Below are 20068 nucleotides of genomic sequence, written 5' to 3' on the forward strand. Positions count from 1 at the left end.
GTCATCATTTCTAAAGGAATTTTGTAGGAAAGTATTATGAACAAGCATTGATTACATTAGATGAAGGAGTGTCTTGCTGAAAATAAAACACTGCACAAGTAACTTCTTTTCAGCACTAATATCAACAACAGATAGCAACAACAGTTAACATAACTACTCAAATAGAGGCAAACGTAATCAGGTAACTAAAGATTTAATTAAATGCTTTGAGTCTTTGGAGACTGCAGTCCTTAGCCATTCAAAGTTCGGTGTCTGGACCATGTCACACTTGGGTGAGACAGGGGTTTTCCTTTTTGATGTGGTAATAAAACAAAGAATAAGGTCAGTTGCCACGGAAACATGTGTGGGGGGCCAGTTTTGATAGGCTGTTCAGGGAGATGCCAATGGCTGATTCGTGTCCTTTTGTCAGTTTAACAGTCAGGCCCCGCGTTATCAGCTTCGGAATCAAAAAGGTGCCAGTTTTATGGTCGGGCTAGCACTTAGAGAAAGCAACTTTGACCCCTCCCCTTCTTCTCTGGGGAGGAGAAAGGAATTTAGGGTAGCTCCAAATTTATTCAATGTAAAATGCACAAATCCACACCGTTGTTCACTACAGTGTAGAGGGAGAAGAGCAGTGGGGAGAGCACACACCCCTGGGGGCGCCAGTGCTGATAGTCCGGGTGCTGGATGTGATGTTTCCCAGCCTCACCTGCTGACTCCTGTCAGTCAGCAAGTCTGTGATCCACTGACAGGTGGAGGCTGGCACAGTGAGCTGGGTGAGTTTAGTGCTGAGGATGTCTGGGATGATGGTGTTGAACACCGAGCTGAAGTCCACGAACAGGATCCTAGCATATATCCCTGGAGAGTCGAGGTGTTGCAAGTTGACAGCATCATCCACTGACCTGTTAGCCCTGTAGGCAAACTGCAGGGGGTCCAGCAGGGGGCCTGTAATGTCCTTCAGGTGGGCCAACACCAGTCTTTCAAATGACTTCATGACTACAGATGTCAGGGCAACGGGCCTGTAGTCATTCAGTCCAGATATGGAGGTTTTTTTTGGGACCGGGATGAATGTGGAGCGTTTGAAGCAGGAGGGAACTTCACACAGCTCCAGTGATTTGTTGAAGATCTGAGTGAAGATGGGGGCCAGCTGGTCCGCACAGATTTTCAGGCACAATGGTGAGACACCGTCAGGTCCAGGAGCCTTCCTGATTTTCTGCCTTTGGAAGAGGTGGCTCACGTCCTCTTCACAGATCTTGAGTGCAGGTGAGAGGTCAGAGGGGGAAGGTAACTATTTGAAGATGTCCATGACATGCATCCAACACAAAACAGTACATTTACAGAGGCAGGCAGAGGGGTTGAAGGAGCGGGGGAGATTCTCATTGGCCTCGTGTCCTGCCCCTGGAGCCCCGGGCGTCGGGGGTGTTGTGGGGTTGGTGACGGCCTTGCCTGATCTGGGCTGGGGGGGTCGGGGCTCCCCTGGCGTGGGGGCCCGCTCTTGACCTAGGGATCTGGGGACTCGGGCTTGTGGCTTATGCTCATTTCTGGGCGGGTGGTGTGTCCCTGGGCTGGGGGCCTGTCGTCTCCTCTCCTCGCCTGGGCCCTCTTCGGCAGGGGTGGGGCTCCCGCTGTTCCCCCTGCCAGCTCTCTCACAGTGGGGGCATTCGGGAGTCTCTGGGGCACATGGCCGGTGTTGTCGGGGTAGGTTTTGGTGCTCCTCCTTGGGGGTGCTTGACTGGGGGGGCTGAGCCCTTGTCCAGGGATGAGATCAGCCTTGGGGGCTGCTGGCACTGCCTGCACTCTGGGGAGGGATGCCTCTGGCTGGGCTGGGGGACTGTTGGCCTGGTTCTCCGGCATTATCGCTCCCTGGCGGCGGTGAGCTTCCCGGCACGGCTTTCTGCTGTTCTTCCTTGGGGCGGGGTACAGCTTCCCCCGGGAAATGCGGTCTGGGGTCCTTTGCGCTTTGGGGGGTCGCGGGATGCCCTGGCTTCTGGGGGTGGGGGTCTCTGGGCGCTGCGCAGGTTGATCCGGTTGCGATTTGGAGGGCTGCGGTGGGATTGTAGTGCGATTGTCGATGCATCTTGATGCATTGTGCTTTTTCCCTGGGCAGGGTCTCTGAATGGCTGCTGGGCGTTTAGAGTATAGTATAGTTTAGAGTCCGGGGGAGGCATTTCCTCGTTGCCATGGAGGGACCAGTTTGCGTCCCTGTATTGCTTCGTTGGCCCCGGATCCATGCTTCCCCATTTCTCTGTCGGCCAGTTGTTGGACTCCTCTGGATACTGAGGTATATAGTTAGTTTTCTTGATGTGCAGTGTAGGTGCGGGGCAGGGCTGTGCTCCAGTTTGTTCTGGGCTTGTGCCTGGAGTTCTCGGCCCTTGACGAGTGGGTGGGTTGGTGGTGGCATGCAGATGAGCTGGTTGATTTTGCCTCGTTGCTGGTTTGGCTGGTGTTGTACGGTGGCCGGGGGGCGTGCTGGGCATGGCGGATGTCGGCTGGCGCCGGCGGCCTTCGTTTTTTCCGGCGGTTGGGGGGACGGCGGACTTTTATTGGCGGGTGCACGGTGACCTGCGCGGCGCATTTGCTGCCGGGCTGGGACTTGCTGCTGGTGTTTCTCTCCGCTGGCTTTCGCTGTCGTGTTATTCCGCTCGCTCTCTCTCGTTTGCCCGACCTCGCACACAGGATTCGCAGGGGGCTTGGCATTGGGTGTCGCCGTTCTTGCGCAGTGTGCGCGTTGGGCTCGTCACTTGTGCATTGGTGTTGATGATTGCGTGGCATTTGGGTGTTTTGGTTGTTCGCTGCGCAGTGGTGGGGTGCTGGGTGGAGAGGAGCACTGGTCTATGTTGTGTGCGCCGCGGTCGGTCCGGGCGCTGCTCTTCCGCGGGTTAAGCTTCTTGCGTTCCGTCCGCATTACATTGTCAACTGGCATTTGGGTCGGGGTCTTCCGCGTTTGCATCGCGGTGCATCTGGGAGTCTTTGTTTTTTGATTTCTTTCTCCCACCCCTATTGGCTAATGGGGTTCTTGCCTGCCTGTTGCTGGAGTAGGTGTGGCACAGTCGTGGCATCCCACTCTCACTAACAACTACATTCTTTAACAGGCTTATGCGCACACACATGTACACACACACATACAGACACAGTCTCACACATAGACACAAACAAATTTAGGTTGTCCCTGGTAGAATTATTCCTGATGCTTTTCTTTCAGTTACTTATTTAAATTAATTGTTATTGTGGCTGTGCTGTGTTGCTTATTTAGTGTGCTTGACTGTTTCTTGTTATCATTTTTCTCTTAGTAGTCATACTATGTCAGCTGTTTATTGCTGCTGTTCGGCTGGTTGTCTTTTACTATTATTATTATTTTTATTGTTTGTGTTTGTTTGTTGTTGTTTTTCTCCTCCCCAAGCCCCCCTCTCTGTTCTATTGCAGGTTTCGTTGCTTTCTGCAATTGGTGTTTCTCTCTGCTATTCCCTGTTGTCCCCACCTTCCATCCCCCTTCTCTTCCAGGTCTTGTCCTTTCTCTGTGCTGCCTGTTTGTGCCCCCCTATCCCCGTGTCTGCCCCCCTGTCTGGCCCGGTGACAAATCAATACATAATTAAATAAATAATAAAACAGACAAAGGAGTATATTAATACTCTCTTGTTAAAGTAAAATCTGTCTGGTACAATATGGTATCCAGGTCATCATACTCTATACCAGGCTGCTGGGCAGGACAGGTTTTAAAAAAAAAACGAAAAAAAACAGCAACTATTTGAAGATGGCGTTGTAGTGGGGAAGAGGAGTGACTCTGGGCTTTTCAAACCTACAGTAGAAACCATTCAGCTCGTCTGCCAGTCGTTGAGTACCAACAGTGTTTGGGGATGGTCACTTGTAGTTTGTGAGTGTCCGTAGGCTTCTCCACACTGACGCAGGGTCGTTGGCTGCAAAGCTGTTATTTAGCTTCTCAGCGTAACACCTCTTTGCAGCTTTGACCTCCTTAGTCAGCGTGTTCCTGGCCTGGTTGAACAAGACTCTGTCCCCACTTCTGAAGGCCTCCTCCTTGGTCTGACGTAGCTGCCTGAGTTTCGATGTGAACCAGGGTTTTCGGTTGTTGTATGTGCGGAAGGTTATTGATGATATTTTGTCTGAGTGCAGAAGACATGTTTTTTATTCCCCCCCATGAAGCCTCAGTGCTAATGTCTCCACTGCCCATGCTCCAAGGTGTAGTGTAGCATGTCTTTCTATTGCTTTTGACCAGATGGTTAGATCTAGAAAAGCCGAGAAAGTCAATAGTGTAGAAGCCTTTGCTCAACAGCTACTGGAGATTTCCCCTCAGAAAGTATTAAGGCGGTTTATATTGGAGCTGGATAACAAAACCTTGGTTGTGCTGGGAGTCATTAGCTGCTGTCAATATGCTGCATTCGCTCATTCACACTGAACAAAACATTGCGGCATAATCCCGCAATTGTGTGTGCTTTCATAGCGATCTGGCTTTCCAGGTTAGCCTAAAAAAAAATAAAAAAAAGGCCTGACTTGTAACACATCAGCGTTGAGACGCCACACCTGTTCCGGCATGCCGGCTGTGGCTTTTCACAAAGGGATAGTTCCACCTCTGTTACTGCCAACATTCCCGGCTCAGAGGCGGATTAACATCCCCCCCCTTTCCAGGGCTCGGTACCTTTCATACAGTGCAACTAACCCGTACTTGATATATTGTGACTCTTGTGTAGGTCGTAAAATAAATCTATAGTAATTTTTGTACTTATTCCCTCTCCTCTGTGCTTTATCCAGGGCTGGACTAAGTTCTATGAGTTTTCTTTGTCTGACCTTCGTGCTGGATTTGAGATCATCGACAGGCTTTTTGAAGGTAGGAGGGGTGGTAACAAACATTAGAATGCAGTGGAGAGCTCTACTCTGCAGCACATGTGGTAATAAGACCTTAAATCGGCGGATTCTTTGATCAGTTACCTCTTTAATTTACACTACCCTCGAAAGAGTATAACCTGGATTTGCATTTCTATGCAGAGTATTTATGTGAGCACCTGCCCTTCATTTTATCTCCTTTCATTTCTTTATGTGTGTGCGCACATACACAAAGGAAAGTGTGCACTCATTACACTTGTTTGTAGCCTTCTTTGTGTGTGTCTTGGTATCTCCAAGGTGGTAAACCTTTCCAGTGGGAGTTTGTTCACGGCCTGCTGGAGAGCGCAATCTATGGTGGCCGCGTCGACAACCCCTCGGACCTCCGCATCTTGCGCTCCTACCTGGAGCAGTTCTTCTCTGTACATCTCCTCTCGTCCTCCCTCTCAGTTGGTCAGAGAAAGAGCAGAGTGGGAGCACGCAACTTTCCATCTCAGATCAGCCTCCCAAACTCTTGCTCTATATTGGTAGGTCGTCAGGATGACACAGTACTGTAACACATGCAGTCGGCATGCACACAGTTGAATTCACACTTACAGGTATAGGTGCTGTAGAGCTCTTAAAGATGTCAATGAATGAATTTTTGCTACTTACTTTTTCTGTGCTTTAAAGGTTAAGCTGCAATGTAGTGTACACACACTCTAATGGTCCCAGGTGCACTGACAGAGACGTGAAAACTGTTCAAAAGAAGGGTACTGGATTAATGCTTCCCAGCTTTTCTGACTAGGTTTACTATTCGTGGCTTGGTCTGTATTGAACTTTCATTAGTCCATGTTGTGTTAGCTTCGTTTTAAGCTGGTTTATAAAGTACAAACAAATCAAATGAGTTAGCTTCAAGTTTAGACTCTTGGTTTTGTTCTTTCTATTATTTTGTATTCTGTTGATGCAGCTTAGTATAAATAAGCAGGCATCCATGCCCAAAATTGTTCATTATATGTCAGTTCATTTGATGGCCTATTTCATTTGGGAAGCAAAAGAAGACAATATGTGAATCTGTCATTTCTGTTGGCAGTATGTTTAAATCAATTTAACAGTCAGTAGTAAGTGGGAGGTAAGTTTTAGTAATTTAAGCCTATAGTACTTTTTGTGCCAGCTGGATATTTTTTAAGAAGTTGCATCAAACCATAAAAACAACACACCTAATTAAGAACAGTGCAGCATTATTTATCCTGTACTCCCACACACCAATATAACAGGCAAGCTACAAGTTTTAACTTTTTCATTTTGTGTTGCTTGGAAGTTCTAAAGTCTTGTGTCTTAGCGCTATGATAAAAAATAAGCAGCATGCTGACATTATCTCTCTGTTCATATGTGCGTGTGGGTGCATCTGTGTGTGACCTGTGTCTGTGTGTCTTCCCAGGACTACCGCAGCGTAATTGAGAATCTCCCAGAGGATGACAGACCTGCATTCTTTGGTCTGCCTGCTAACATAGAGAGATCCTCTCAGAGAATCATCAGCTCCCAGGTGCACCCACACTCATACACACGCAGCCACCCACTTATTGCCACAAACAAACACACACACACACACACCCATTACCTCCACCACAACCTCAATTTCTACCTCACACATGCAGAAATACAAACACAAAGGCACACACATAAATTGTTTTCCCCATACGCTCACACAAACTAACCAAAGCACGAACACATTCATCAGTACACATGCAACAAAATTAGGTATCAGAACCAATCAGAGCATATTTTAATTGATCAGTATGGGTTCTATTAAACTAAATCAAATCTAGATTGTTTTAACCTAATGCAGTTTTACTCTGTAATAACACTACAGTTTATTCTTAACGTGCAGTGTTGCAAAACAGCAAGCAGCCATGTCAGTGAAGAAATCTACATTGAAAGTGTGTATCAAACAGTGAAGCACATGGATCTGGTCAGTGGAGAGACTGGAGTTTTCCAGCTTCTGGGGTTTAAAACAAAGCTCCACTCACTGAGTCAGGTCAAACGAGATGTTCCTGCCAAAAAGAAGTCTCAGTTTCTTTTTCATTGCACTTCTTTTACAAAAAGGCAATTTATCTCCTAATTACTGTTCATATTACAGAGGTGATTACTGTACCAGATTGTAAGTGAAAACCTGTGCAGTAACATTGAATGAAATTGCAGTTATTTCTGTTTTATCAGTAAATAATCTGTGTATGTGTGTTTTTGAGTGTGTGAGTTAATGTATATGTTTGTGTTTATCCTTCAAACAAACCCACATCCCCAGTCATGTTGCAGGGACACACCTCTATTCAGGAGACATAAAAGCAGTTTATTTTAGGGTCAGGACTTCAATTTAAGGTTAAAGCATTATACCAGGCAGCCATCCGTTTCCATTTATTTCACTATGGAATAAAATTCACCCTGCAGAGACATGAAACTAGGTTTAGATGGGCAATCCATCACAGTGAATATCATGTCTGCTTTGATTGTTGTCAAGGTTATGTTGTCATTGCGTGGTCATTGTGTTTCTAAGGGAAAGCTGATTTTAAGACTACAATGTAACAATACTAAACGTTTAACAAACAGTGCAGTGTTCAACAGTGCAAATAGAAAAGATGATTTAGATTTAGATGATTTGTTTATTACTGGTGAAAAGGTTGGGGTTACACAAGTAGGTATGTAGGTGAAGGCAGAGTTTCTCAACCAACTGGCAACCTTGATATGTTTGTGTATGTTTGGATTAGAAAATAAATAAAAATGCTTTTAAAAAGTCACTTCTATATAATGTATTTTTAAGCTCACAACACTCTGTTTAACCATAGAACTTTACATCTCTATAACTCAGATACAGGGAAAATAAAACCGGGGTCATTCTCAAGAAAGTTGAGGGACCGGATCAGCGGCTAGGGAAAGAAGTTAAGCGTGTGTGTGTGTGTGTGTGTGTTTGTGTGTGTGTGTGTGTGCGCGCGTGTGCGTGTGCGTGTGCGTGTTGTTCTTATATCCCGGAGGGGACATTTAACCTGAATGAACGCTAATCGATGGTGACAAAAATTGAGGTCCCCACGGGTAGAGATCCTTTGTATGGTTTAATACTAGGGTTAAGTTTCAGGGTTCAGGTTATAATCAGGTTCAAGTTAGATTTCGGGTAAGGGTTAAGGTGAGGCATCTAGTTGTGATAGTTTAGGTTTGGACAAGGGGTAAGAGAATGCATTATGTCAATAAAGGTATAGAAGAACATAGGCTGTGAATGCTTACTCAGCATTCACACACAATGAGATGTCCCCACGGGGATAGAGGAACAAATATGTATGTGTGTGTGCGCACATGCATGGTTTTCTGTGTAGTGGTTGATGGTCATGTCAGAGTCTGATGTAACTCAACACAACACAGTTTCACATACACCAAATATGTTCTTTCACAGTATGTGTTTGTGTGTGCGTATGTTTAAGAGAGAGAATGAGAGAGAGGCATCGCACCAAAAGGAAAGGCTAGAAGATACAATCATAAAAGTAATAGAAGAGATACAGGATGTTGAATGAAAGGTGCATGGCGGAACTGCTCTGTTTTTCCGACCAACTTTTTTATTTGTTTCTTGCGTGACTCACACAGAATTGCAACTCATCCTTGTTTTTCAAGAGCAAAATCACTGTTTTCATAACAGAACTTAATACACCTGTTCACAGAACTAGTGCACAAATGAAAGGGGAGTGATAGAATGGACAGAAAGAGATGTTTTTGTGTGTGCCATTATCCTGAGCAAACGCATTTAAACCACACAGAACCATTACAGCTGCGTTCTACAGCCCCCAAGTGGGTGTTAATGCATTTAAGTCCATTCATACTGTCACTGTGGTCTGCTGATCGCTGGAACCACCAACCTAGTTTAATTTACACAACTCTCACAAGGCCGTGTGTGTGTGTGTGTGTGTGTGTGTGTGTGTGTGTGTGTGTGTGTGTGTGTGTGTGTGTTACTGTCTTTCTTTCTCTCTCCACCTCTCCCCTACTTGTGATTGTATCCCCTCCTGCTGTCATTCGTCATTGTCATGTTCATGCTTTCTCTCCCCCCTCCCTCTTAATTTATGCCCTTTCCTCTCCCTAAAGACACTTGTCACTTTCTGTGGGATGGGCACTTTGCCGCACACCACACACACTGAACAGAACCCAGGGGACTTAATCAGTGGTTTTTAGTGGATGCCATTTAAAAAAATGCATAAGTGTAGTGTGAATGACCCAAGAATGGTCTCCTGAGGATTCCCTCTGGCCTGCAGACGTGATGTATTATGATGTGCCTAATGTGTTTTTATATGCAATGTCATAATTAAGACAATGAAAATATGTGTATATCCAGAAAGAATGTTTTCCCCCCATCTTCTCCAAATAAATGAGCTGTCTCTGATTGTGCTTATGTTCAGTTCAGTTTCAGCAATAGCTCCATTATACTGTAAGATCTGCTCGGTAGATGTCTTTATTGAACGTCATCTTGACTAAATCCATGAGAAATAATCGCCTGATTAAAAACCCCGAACCACAATCCTGGATTACATTGAATTAAAGTGAAAGCCATACCAAAATTGACGACACCCAGTGCGATTAAAACTGAACTTTTTTGCACATAGATATTGTCTAGTAACGTTTTCTTCCCAGTTGGTTATGACGGTAAATGCAGTTGCTGCCTGGTAGTCATAGGTTGAGATAAGAATAAATTGTAATATATTTAAATCCCTATATATTTTAACCCCAGTATATTTCAAATCTCCATCCTCAGCTGCCCTCATTTCTATCGCTGTCAGGGTGAAGTCCTAGATTAACTATCTGTTTTTTTATCCTTCCCTTTTTTCCTCTCTCTCTTCCATACAAGCACACACATGCATGCACATACACATACATACATACACACACTTTCCCTCCTGAGCAGAGAAGATAAAGCAAGTGTTAGTAAAGAGTTCTCCTGGCCCAAATGAAAGCCATTTATCAGGCGCTTTGCCTTCCTCACAACACACACATATATAGAAAGTCACACAACCAAACAGACACACACACTGAGTCAAGATAAAAGCACTATCCAGGACTCTAAGCTTGAAGCTAAGCATGCTTGATTAGGTGTGTAAGAAGCTGTTAGAAGATGTTTTTGGGGTTTGGCCTTTTTTTTCAGTTGTAATATTCCAGGACAGTGTTGACTGTCTCTGGAGACTGCAGCCACCACAGATGTCAATGACATTTTATTACCGCATTTTCAGAAATAACAGTGGATTTATTAATCATACATTACTTTTGGGTAAAATTAGCAAAAGTAGATATTTATTCTGTTCACATTTTACATATTTTACACACGAGACAAGAGTGATTTAGTAAATACCACAAATACCTTCTTTGTCTACATAGTGAGGTATCATCAGTCACACTTGCAAGCAACATGGGCTATTGATTTTTGGGCGCTACAGGACCTATCTCATAAACAAATGCCACACTCAGAAACTACACGAAACAGGTACCTTTGCTCCTTTGCAAAATTGATTCATGTGTTTGTGTTTATCATTGACTGACTCACAGGTTATTTCCCAGCTGCGAGTCCTGAGCCGCTCGGTAGCAACAGGTTCAAAGTTCGACAGAGAGCTCTGGCTGAATGGACTTTCACCGGTCCTCAACTTGTGGAAGAAACTCAACCAGGTCAGTTTTATTTTTCAATTCATCTTTCCCACCCTTTCTAAACTGAAAGCACACGCCACTGATTCTTCAGAAAGAATCAAACCTTTTTCTTTTATGCTGACCTTTCTCTTCAAACCAAATTGCAAAGCTGACCCTATGAATTTCATCTTGATCAGCTTGATTTAAAAAAGGTCTGCAGCTGGTTTTTATTTGTATGCGAAATCACGTTTTTACATTGCCCATGCAGCAGCATCCAGCTAGAATTAAAAGCTTTGAAAGCTAATGGGAAATTAGTAGAGTCTAATTGAGCACTGTGAGTGATAGCCACTGGTTTGCCTAGTCAGGCAGCACTCCTGTGTGTGGTTGCCTGGAGACCGGCACCTTTTCAAATCAAAAGGACATCTACCTCTACATTAAATAATTTAGCCACCATATTCCCTCTCCCTTACTCTGCCTCTCTTTTATTCACTCTCATGCTGTAAATTACACATGCCCTATCCTTTGCTCTCATTTGCACCTATGCCTCCCTCTCTCTCTCTCTCTGCTTCTCTTTCTCTCTCTCACTTTCTCTCAGTCCCTTGCAGACAGAGTTGTTTTTTACTTACTGAGAGGAGAATGATTGACTGTGTTAAGTGTTGCCATTGTATCACAAGCTAGCTTCCCATAGATCACAATCTACCACTGACTGCTTTCAATTAACTGGCCCTTTGTCGTCAACTAACCCTCTGTGTTTGACCATCAGCCAATGTGTGTAGCTTGAATACAGATGCTTGTGCAAGCAAATTATGTGTGTGTTTATAATGGTTGGTTGTCAACGTTAGTGTGTGTATTAATGTGCATGCTTTGTGTGTATATATGGCCATGTGCATTTCTGTGTGTGTGTGTGGGGGGGGGGGGGATATGTATTGTATGTATTTATTTTGACAAATCCTTATGTAGTCCGGATCGAGAGGAGAGGCACAAGAAAGCAGAGACTGTTTAATTGGCTGTTAAGTTACATTTTATATACAATCCAGACAATAGCAGAGCTGTCGTCAAGATAGATGTTTGTCTCATTTATCTCTCACTCTCCATTGTCTCCATCCCTCCATCCTACTCTCTCCCTCTCTTTCGTCCCCTGCCTCTTACTGAATAAATGTGAAGAAAACAAAATAAGGTGCACATACCGAGTGTGATGTCTGCAACAGGATTCTGCAAAATATCAGTGTTTGTGCACATTTGTTTTTTTCTGTGTCTGTTTGTGTTTGTACACAAATAAGGCGCAAACTCTTGGTGTACTTCTGATAGATCTCTATGTTAAATGTAAACAAAGAGAGAGAGAGAGACAGTTTCCTATTTGGTTATCTTATTATTGTGGAAGAAACAAGGACAGAAGAATTTAGTTCATAGAGATCGCTGGGAAGATATACTACAGTAATGGAAGAGAAGATGCTGATGCACAGCAGCAGTTATGAAATGCATTATACATCTTACTCTAAATAATACTATGTCCGTGTTACTGTGTAGCGGGAAATTTGAGCAGGATGTTGTGGTCAAGTGATAAGAGTGACATAAAGCAACGTCAGTACACTGTATAATTTTATACAGCAGGGCTTGAAGCGCTACAGCACAGAGTAAAAATATATATTGCTCTGAGGTCATTAGAACGAAGGTTGTCTCAAAAAAGTTAAATAGCGTGGAAAAAGTGACATTTTTATATGTTCTAGATTCAGTACACATTAAATGAAATATTTAAAGCTTTTTTTTGTTTGTTTTATTCTTGATGATTACGGCTCATGGATATCAGAACTCCTGTATCTCAAAATGTGTTATTATTTTAGAATAAAGACTGTATAATACAGAAATGTCGGCTTGAGAAGAGCTCTCTAATCAGCTCATTGACTCAAAACACCTGCAAAGGTTTCCTGAGCATTTAATCTCTCTGTCTGGTTCTGGTGCTCACAATGAACTTTTCCACGATATTCTTAGATGCACCTGTATGATGCAAATTACGGTTTTACCATGACTCCAACAATCTGTCCATCCTGTCTGTCTGCTGTCTATCAGGGTTCTACTCTGATCCACCAGAAGGTGGCCCCGCCTACAGAAGGTCACAGGTCACCTGTACTGTCATTCATCGCTCTGGAACAGTTCAACGCCATCCGCTTGGTGCAGGTGTGTCAGAAAACCAGTGCTCTTACATTTTCAAATTATTTCAGAAATGTTTGATGCCCCTCTATTTCATTGTCAAAAAAGGAAAGCATTCTCACTGGGTGGTGTTTATTGAACCTTTGTAATTTGGCACAAAGCTTTCATCAAATAGCACAGGGCTTGTACATAAATGATGGGAAATTGACTTTGCTTCATGAAGATGCATGAGATGAGTGTGAATCAAACAGTTAGATTGTGTTTTAGCAGAAGTCTGTATGTAACACTCATAATAATGCCTCAACAGTACTGTATAATGGTATGGTTTCATACAGCACTCGCATGTGCACTGAATACTTTCTTCAATGCAAGATAATAACATTTGTTTTTAAGAAAGCTAAAGTAATGATGATTTGATGAAAATAAGACAGGCCAGTAACTGAGCCCTGTCAGTCAATTACACCCCCCCCCCCCCCATGTACCAGTGTTTTAAACATGTTGGCACAATATGTACACTAAACCATAAGCATTATTACAGAGCATCCACCAATCCCTGGCTGCCCTGAGCAAGGTCATCAGAGGGACACAACTGCTAACTCCTGAAGTCCAAAAGCTGGCCACTGCCCTGCTCAATCAAGAGGTAAGAAAGGAGAAATAAACACAGAAAGGTAAAGGGGAAGTACATTTGAGATATTGTATGTGTGTGTGTAAAAACAACAACTTAACATACTGTAAAAGCTAGTTTGTGTTTGTGCATTTTAAAGATGAACTTTAATTGGGCCTCAGTTCAGTCAAAAGATGAAAAGGAATAAAAACTGAGTAGTTAAATTATCTTATATTGCACTTGTTGCCATGGTATCAAATTTGCACACCGCAACCGTCCTGTCTCTTGTAAGTAATATGAGATTCAAATATTTTCTCCACTGACAGTTATGTACATTGTTTGGATCTTTGATTCATCTCACCTCTCTCCCAACCAACGTTCTCCAGTTTGCCTCACTCTTTCCTGCTCTCTCTCTCTCCACTCTAACATATCCCTTCACTTAAGTTAGTGTTCAATACCAAGGCTATGACATGCGTTAGCTACCAGGTAGGTTTTTGAGATATAGTTGAAATCAATATCACAATATTGATAAGAATATTTTTCCAATAACGATCTATAACGTGTTATGGAAAATGTATGCAAATAAGATAATCAAGGGGATATTCAAGCTATTAAACTATTCCATTGTTATGCATTGCACATACATAAAAATGAGATGTCCTTTGTAATTGTATATCACAACAGGCCAAACATAGTTCCAGTCAACTGTTTGCTTGCTATGTTAAATCAGTGCTCATGGTCACAGTAAACCCAGAACACTCACGTTTCTTTTAAGTGTCCATCTGATATGAGTTTCCACAAATGAGGACATCTCATAGTGCCTGATGACTGACCGACGTGCAGTAATTACTCCGTATATAAAACAGATGAGCTCTCATTCCTGTTTAATACTTTTATAACTGTTTCTCCCCCTTTTTAATTATACAGTATAAAACACATTCCCATGGCCCAAAGTAGCGAGCACAGCTTTTTTCCATGATCATTTCTAGGACCCATTTTAAGATGTTCTCTCCATTTGTGTTGTGCATAAAATATGTAAAATGCAGCATTTCAATGACATTGATATTCAAACAGATGCATTTTGCTTGTTTTGTAGAGCAGTGCAACTTAGAGTTTTACCATAGCCTGTTTTGTAAAGAAAGATGATTAATTATATACAGTCTATGATTATGACCCAAAATATTGGCACAGGCCTGTTTCCAAGCGTTTCTACAGACCCAGATCACATTGTGTTGAACAATAGCTTTTATCTTTGTTGATGCAGCTGTGTGTTCTGGTAATCCACAAAATCCATGCACATATTAAAGCAGAATTTAAAACTTAATGATTTATCTAGCACCTGGAGACTTTGGGTGATGGGCAATGTTTTACATCACGGTCGTAAAGTTAACAAGCTGCTTACTCCTTCTTAAGAAGAAAGAGGACATATAGCGACAAAGTGAAAATGATTTTTTACAATTTCTGTTCAGTTGTATTGACTACGTGGTTATGGAGTGTTTTATTTTCTAACTGCATTTACTTAAAACTGAAATCTTGTCTAAAACGTATTTGTGTTGCAACTCAGTACTGCACAAATTAGAGCAATATTATCATTCTCCAATATCCATTATAGCTCAATTAATTTGTTAACCTTTCATTGTCTGCAGTTATATTGTAAAGTGTAGATTCTGTAGCTAATGACAGTAAATCCTTATCCATACCACCACCTTAAACAAAAGAAATGCTAGACAGATAGAGATGAATCGTTTTTGTACGTATGTAATGATGTGATGTAATTTTGCTGCCTGTCTTGGCCAGGTCTCCCTTGCAAAAGAGATTTTTAATCTCAATGGGTTTTTTCCTGGTTAAATAAAGGATAAATAAAAAAATAAATAAAATAATCCCGGAATTTTTCTGTATACTAAAAATCATTCAGTCCCATGCAAAGTTCTGTCCAATAAAATATTACCTATTTGACCTTTTTCCTCTAATGCAGGAGAAATTATGTATTCAAATCCCTCAATAAACAAAAAAGGAATAATTACATAGAATATTTCCAAGATTTCCAATTAGTTAACAGGTGGTTGTTGAAAATAGTATTACAACCCAGAATGTAAATGAGATTGGGAGTCTTTGCAAACCAACCATCACTGATTAGCCCAGTTTCGACCAGAGAAGAAGAACAGAACGTTGTGGTGATGTGATTTATATATTTGGAAAATAGATCATTTGGGGTTGTAATATTGTAAGTATGGCAGCCACTGCTCTGGAGGGATTAGCTCCATTGCTGCTCTCCTCAGCTGTGCAGTAAAAAATAATTAGATACTTGGAAACTACCCAAGCATCAGAAGACAGAGTGGTACGCAGCGCTGCAAAACAGAAATAAATATCACCACTGCCTTTAGTCAGGGGAAAGATCATTAATATCTATGGAAGCAAATAAGGGTCATTAAAATTTTGAGCTTGTGAAATGATGTTCCCAAATAATTTCACAGCCTGCTGTTGTATATCACCTTTTGTGTGCATGTGAAAAAAGATTGCACGCACTGTGTGAGTCTGTAATAAAGTTTTGTAGCTATCTTAATATTCTGTGCATGTTTGAAAAATGTTTTGTACACACATGTAATTTACACATATGTAAAAAGTGTAGAAATATTTTGCATATTTGTAAAAAAAAAAAAAATAATAATAATATAATGTGTGCAGGAATTTTCTCAACAGTGAGGTTTCACAAAGTCCAAGAGACGGACACACAAATTTCCTAACACTGAAGTTACAAGCTCAGAGTTACAAGCACAAATTTTGACCCTATTTTTACACCCAAGCTGTCAGCAATCAGCACGCTGCCCACTGATAATTAAATCAGAGGAAGTCAAACTGTCTAATCAGGGGGCAAAAGGTTTCAGCGTGTTCTGGTTACTTTAGCCATCTGGAGTCAACATGGAGGAGTCCAAGGCAAACTAAAACTTTACTGGCATGTTCCATGCTAACATCCCAGAAGAGTTCACCTCGCTGTTGAAAATATTCCTGCACTTATTTTTATTACCACATACACACAATATTTCTACAGCTACAAAAACTTTTTACACATGTGCAAATTATATCTCTGTGCACAAAATATTTCCCCAGTTGCAAAACACATTCACATGCTTGAATTTGTGAGATTCTTTTTTTTCTCTCTCTCTCAGTGTAAGAAATTAATATTAATGACCTGTATTTGCTTGCGTAAATATCAGTACATGAGGACTGATGCAGAGATGGCTTTTTGATTCAAGGTTAAACTATCTTTAGCATCAGTTAATTTTTCAGTGCCAGTTGTAGTAATTAGCATGTCAGTACTGATCGTTTTTATTGTATTTTATTTAACTGGGTGTCATAAGCAACAAAAGGCAATCAAAGTAATCTTCTTATTCAAAACACGTGCTCACCAGCAAGCCCCCAGCAGTTATTTGAAAAACTCAGCGAGTTACCTAGGAGAATTTGCACCAATTAAATGCTCTGGCAGCGAACTGTAATGCAAAATTAAATGTGAATTCCTCATGAGGTACTATGTTTAATGTTAAGCATTGGTTGGGTGCAACTCAAATAACACAAAGACTAATTTGGTGGGAGTATTCATTGATTACTTTATTTCAAACTAAATAAAGAGATCTCCCTCTTGCTCAGTCTGTTTATTTGCTTTATATGAAAAACAAAAATAATAATGAAAATATATTTGAATCTGTTCTCTGGTATGCTTTCAGTGGATGCCAGTAGCTCTGAACGTACATTTCTGTTTTGGCATCAGTAACGTTGATCATAAAATATTAACACATATTTGCAAACGTCAGTAACATAACTTAAGCTTGCATGTTTATCTCCTCACACACTTCAATGTGACTGGTTCAAATGCAGCTAAGAAACACACAAGGTCTCTTTTAGTTCCATTATGACTGCCAAGCTTGAATAACATCAAATTCTTACTCCTCAATCTACCGCTGTGCATATTTGTGCGTGTGTGGACGGCAGTTCTTTGATCTCTGTTTAACAGTTAAAGCAACATGGACTGTTCCAGATGCTCCAGAGTTAACAGTTGTCTCCTGAGGGAAGCATTTTTTTGCCACCTACACACAACTATTGCATTTGTCAGTGCTTTCCAAAATGAATCATTTGAGAATTTCAAAATTACACAGATGAGCATTTTGTATTCAGCCACCTCATTGGTTAAGGTATCATTAAGGACTAAAATGATTTAGTTAGCATCTGGAAAGACGTTGGCTGTACTTTTGTACATTCATCCAGTGCTCCTCACTATTTGCTGCACCATAACAACATCACACTACATCCTGCTTTGGTATTTCTTTTTAAAAAAAGAACAGCAGTGTCCACAGAAAAACAGCAGCATTTGTCATTTTTCTGTGGAGATGTATTTATTTATTTATTTTGCCAAACCGCTGAGGCAGTGCAGCCTAGGAGAGTTAAATGTGGTAGTCACTACAGTTTCAATGTGAGACACAAGGCACGGGCAGATGGACAAAAGTGAGTCAAAGGAACTGTTACATGTACAAAATATAAAATGTTTTTTTGTCACTGTGATGCTTGTGATCACAATTCAATTTAGTGTAACAAGGCAAATATTTATACAGTATACAGTAAGATAAGAACTTCATGGATTAACTTATATCTGCAAACACTTTGCCATCAGAAATTTATCACAGAAAACATGGGTTATGTTATGTTATGTTTTAGCTGGACCACAGTGGTGGTGTAGCCTAGGAGAGTGCATGCCCTTTAGTGAGGGTCCATTGTTAGGTTTGTCCATCTGTGTTTATGGTATGCGGTTTACACCACTAGGCTATAAGGACACCCCACAGTTGAGTGACTTTTAAGACTGTTTTTAGCAACTTTATTTAAAAAATATAGCCGCAAGCGGCGATTCGCAGGTTCATACCTTTTTTCGCAATATCGCCTTCAAAATAATTTCACACATACGGTTCAAAATTGTTATAAAACATATCCTGCAAGTTTTGTAACAACTGGACAACCATTTTCTGATCTATAGCTTGATTTGTATCATTTCACGTCCAGTTACAATGCATTTAAAGCGCCACATAGAGGTCGATTTGAATGAAACTTTCAAGGCATATTTCTGGCACTCATGTGGACATATCCTGTGAGTTTTGTGATGACTGGACCAACGCTTGCGGATTCTTGTCTATTTATGTCCTGAGCCACACCCTTTACATGTTTATTGGTCAATATCTTTAAAACGGAGCTATCAACAAGCTTTATACAACTTTATATATGCTAAGGCCAATGATGATCCAGAGAAAATTTTGTGGCAATTGGAGCTACGGTCTAGGAGGAGATGTAAAAAATGTGTTTGCATTATGGCAAGCGGCCATAAAAATCCTGTTTTAATGTGTGATGTATCTGTATGTGTTGGGCAATAGTTCTTCAAATACGCTAGTTGACCTTTTATTTGTAGGAGAGCACTGACTGCAAAGACCAAAACGTTTACTGGGAAAACTCCGTACCTTTCATCCAGCGCAGCCAGCCGCCATATTGGCGTAATAACCGCGGATAATAAAGCAGCATAAATGCGGCTACATGACAACAAGCGCAATCCATAGCCTGGTATCAACCGATCCAGCACAACAGTTTGTCCCATACACGGAGCACTAGCACAGAGTCAGGATGATCAAAGATGCTTCACTCACCAAAGCAGGCTCACTTCAGCAGAAAGGCGCAGCAGCGGCTTTTCCTCTGGGCAAACTTCTGGAGGACTGAAGTTTTTCAGAGAGCCCGCAGACTCGTTGCGGCCCCGCAGTGCTGTTTAACATTTTCCACAGAGTTTAAAAAACGTTACGATCCGACCGTCACTGAGCTCGTAGCTGTTTCCTCCACCTGTTTGTTGGGCAGCCATGTTTAACCCTTTAAAGTAAGTTCAGTTTCACAGCATCGTCCAGATAACTCTGTTTTGCAATCCTCTCAGAAAGATGAAGATGAAAACAGGTACAAGATGGTCTCCCTCAAAGCCAGAGGTGCTTATCAGCTCACGCGCGGCGCTGTCAGTGAGACAGTGTCCGTTTAACGTTAGCTTGCTGTTAGCGATGTTGCTAACCTGTTGCTATCTGCAGACTAGCACGGCTCTCACACAGTACAGTACACAAAACTGTGTAGCAGATTGACAAACTTATTATAAACCAGCCAGGCTACTGACTGTCTGTATAATTATTAAATTACACCTTTCTGTCTGCTGCAGCTTGTGGCTAAGTTACCTCCAGAGAAAAACAGGCTGGAAGTAGCAGGCTGACTCGTAGTTCTGCTCCGCGCTGCCTGTTAGGCCCGCCCCTTAACCAATCACAAGTTTAGAAAGGTGACAGGCATCTACTTGAACGAATTGGAGGCCACAGCTCAGGGTCAGAGGTTACCCTCTTAAAGTGACAGAGCCTAATATGACAACACCTATAAGCTACTAAGCACTTTTTAACTATTAACACAGGAGTGACATAATATCAGAATCAGCTTTATTTGCCAGGTATGTGTGCACAAACGAGGAATTTGACTCTGGATTATACATTGCTCACCATGCACTTACTTATACAATAATACAATAATAAAATCAAACACAGGCTACAGTATAGAGAACACATATATATACACACTATAAACAACAACAATAAAGACTGAGACAATAGTGCAATTAGCAGAGTGCAAAGGATGCAGGAGTAAATTATTATTACCATTATTATGTACATGTCGGAGGTGGCTGTGATATACAGGTGCACATACATGAATACATGTACACAGTGCGATGCAGCATAGTGCAAAGGATGCTGGATTGAATAAGTATTATGTGCAGGTGCTATGTACTTGAGGTAGGTGGGTTTGGTAAACAGTATATACAATATGACAATA

The 20068-nt window shown here is 41.8% G+C and overlaps 1 protein-coding gene across 1 annotated transcript in view; it reads left to right on the plus strand.

The window, feature by feature from the left end:
- The window catches only part of LOC123986094 (cytoplasmic dynein 2 heavy chain 1-like), a 37635-nt gene that overhangs the window by 9146 nt on the left and 8421 nt on the right, over positions 1-20068 (plus strand). Inside the window, exons 4-10 of the mRNA XM_046074175.1 lie at positions 4436-4451; positions 4703-4819; positions 5113-5339; positions 6233-6337; positions 10363-10479; positions 12505-12612; positions 13124-13225. Of these exons, the coding sequence (XP_045930131.1) occupies positions 4436-4451; positions 4703-4819; positions 5113-5339; positions 6233-6337; positions 10363-10479; positions 12505-12612; positions 13124-13225 (792 nt within the window). The remainder of the gene's footprint in view (positions 1-4435; positions 4452-4702; positions 4820-5112; positions 5340-6232; positions 6338-10362; positions 10480-12504; positions 12613-13123; positions 13226-20068) is intronic.

The sequence above is a fragment of the Micropterus dolomieu genome, linkage group LG17 (assembly GCF_021292245.1).
Source record: "Micropterus dolomieu isolate WLL.071019.BEF.003 ecotype Adirondacks linkage group LG17, ASM2129224v1, whole genome shotgun sequence".
Taxonomy (NCBI): Eukaryota; Metazoa; Chordata; class Actinopteri; order Centrarchiformes; family Centrarchidae; genus Micropterus; species Micropterus dolomieu.